The 1,019-nt window shown below is 37.7% G+C and overlaps 1 protein-coding gene across 1 annotated transcript in view; it reads right to left on the bottom strand.

Moving 5' to 3' along the window:
• Positions 1–849: 849 nt before the first annotated feature.
• Positions 850–1,019, bottom strand: part of LOC111665718 (secretagogin-like) — a 3,274-nt gene continuing 3,104 nt past the window's right edge. The window contains exon 4 of the mRNA XM_023420786.2: positions 850–894. Within this exon, the coding sequence (XP_023276554.1) occupies positions 850–894 (45 nt within the window). The remainder of the gene's footprint in view (positions 895–1,019) is intronic.

Below are 1,019 nucleotides of genomic sequence, written 5' to 3' on the forward strand. Positions count from 1 at the left end.
TTTTTGTACCACACTTTTTCATTCCACTCAACCTTCTATGAATATGCTTGGATACAGCACTCTGAACAGCCAGCTTCTTTAGCAGTGACCTTTTGTGGCTTACCCTCCTTGTGGAGGGTGTCAATGACTGTCTCCTGGACAAATGTCAAGTCAGCAGTCTTCTCCATGATTGTGTAGCCTACTGAACCAGGCAGAGACCATTTAAAGGCTCAGGAAACCTTTGCAGGTGTTTTGAGTTAGATTGACACCATGAGTCTACACTATTGAACTTTCACAATATTCTAATTTTCTGAAATACTAAATTTTGGGTTCTCATTAGCGGTAAGCCATAATCAAATTATATATTTCACTAATGAATCTAGATAAGATAAAGTTTCACTTTTTGAATTAAATGAAGTTTTCCATGATATTCTGATTTATTGAGATGCACCTGTACAGACACATGCCACCTGTTACAAAAGAACCAACTTAAGGTTGCGTTAAACGCAAGTCACATATGGCTCAAATTTGGAATCCTTCATATTTCCAGTGTCAGACTAATTGTGTGTTGTCTAACAATGGGAGACAAAAGGTCAGACAGGACAGGTTAAGTGCAGAAGAATCCCAGTTTAAATGTTTGATGACTAGTCTTCATGTGCAAAGGACTGAGCCACCAAGATGTCATAATGCCAAGGTACAAAGAGTAAAATGAGGTAGAACCTCAGCATTCAAGAAGATGTCTGTGATAAAGTGTAAAGCCCTGTCAAAGACATTGCAATAATGTTTTGTTCCATCATTATCCAGCACCACAACATATTTTGAAATGACAACCGTAGGCAGGGAGTGCAGTTCTAAGTACTTTATTCAATTTCACAAAGTTGATGCCAGGATAGCTTCCAGGAAGAGGCCAGGAACCTGAGAAAAGAAACACTGTTAAGTGTGGAATTCATTACACTGACATGCAAGAAAATTGATTTTAAAGAGAAACTTGCAAAGATGCTCTTGCACATTTCTTATTTTCAAATAAGGAAAGAAAAAAA

The sequence above is a fragment of the Seriola lalandi genome, unplaced genomic scaffold, assembly GCF_002814215.2.
Source record: "Seriola lalandi dorsalis isolate HSWRI2012SDOR001 ecotype SW California unplaced genomic scaffold, Sedor1 jcf7180002054657, whole genome shotgun sequence".
Taxonomy (NCBI): domain Eukaryota; kingdom Metazoa; phylum Chordata; class Actinopteri; order Carangiformes; family Carangidae; genus Seriola; species Seriola lalandi.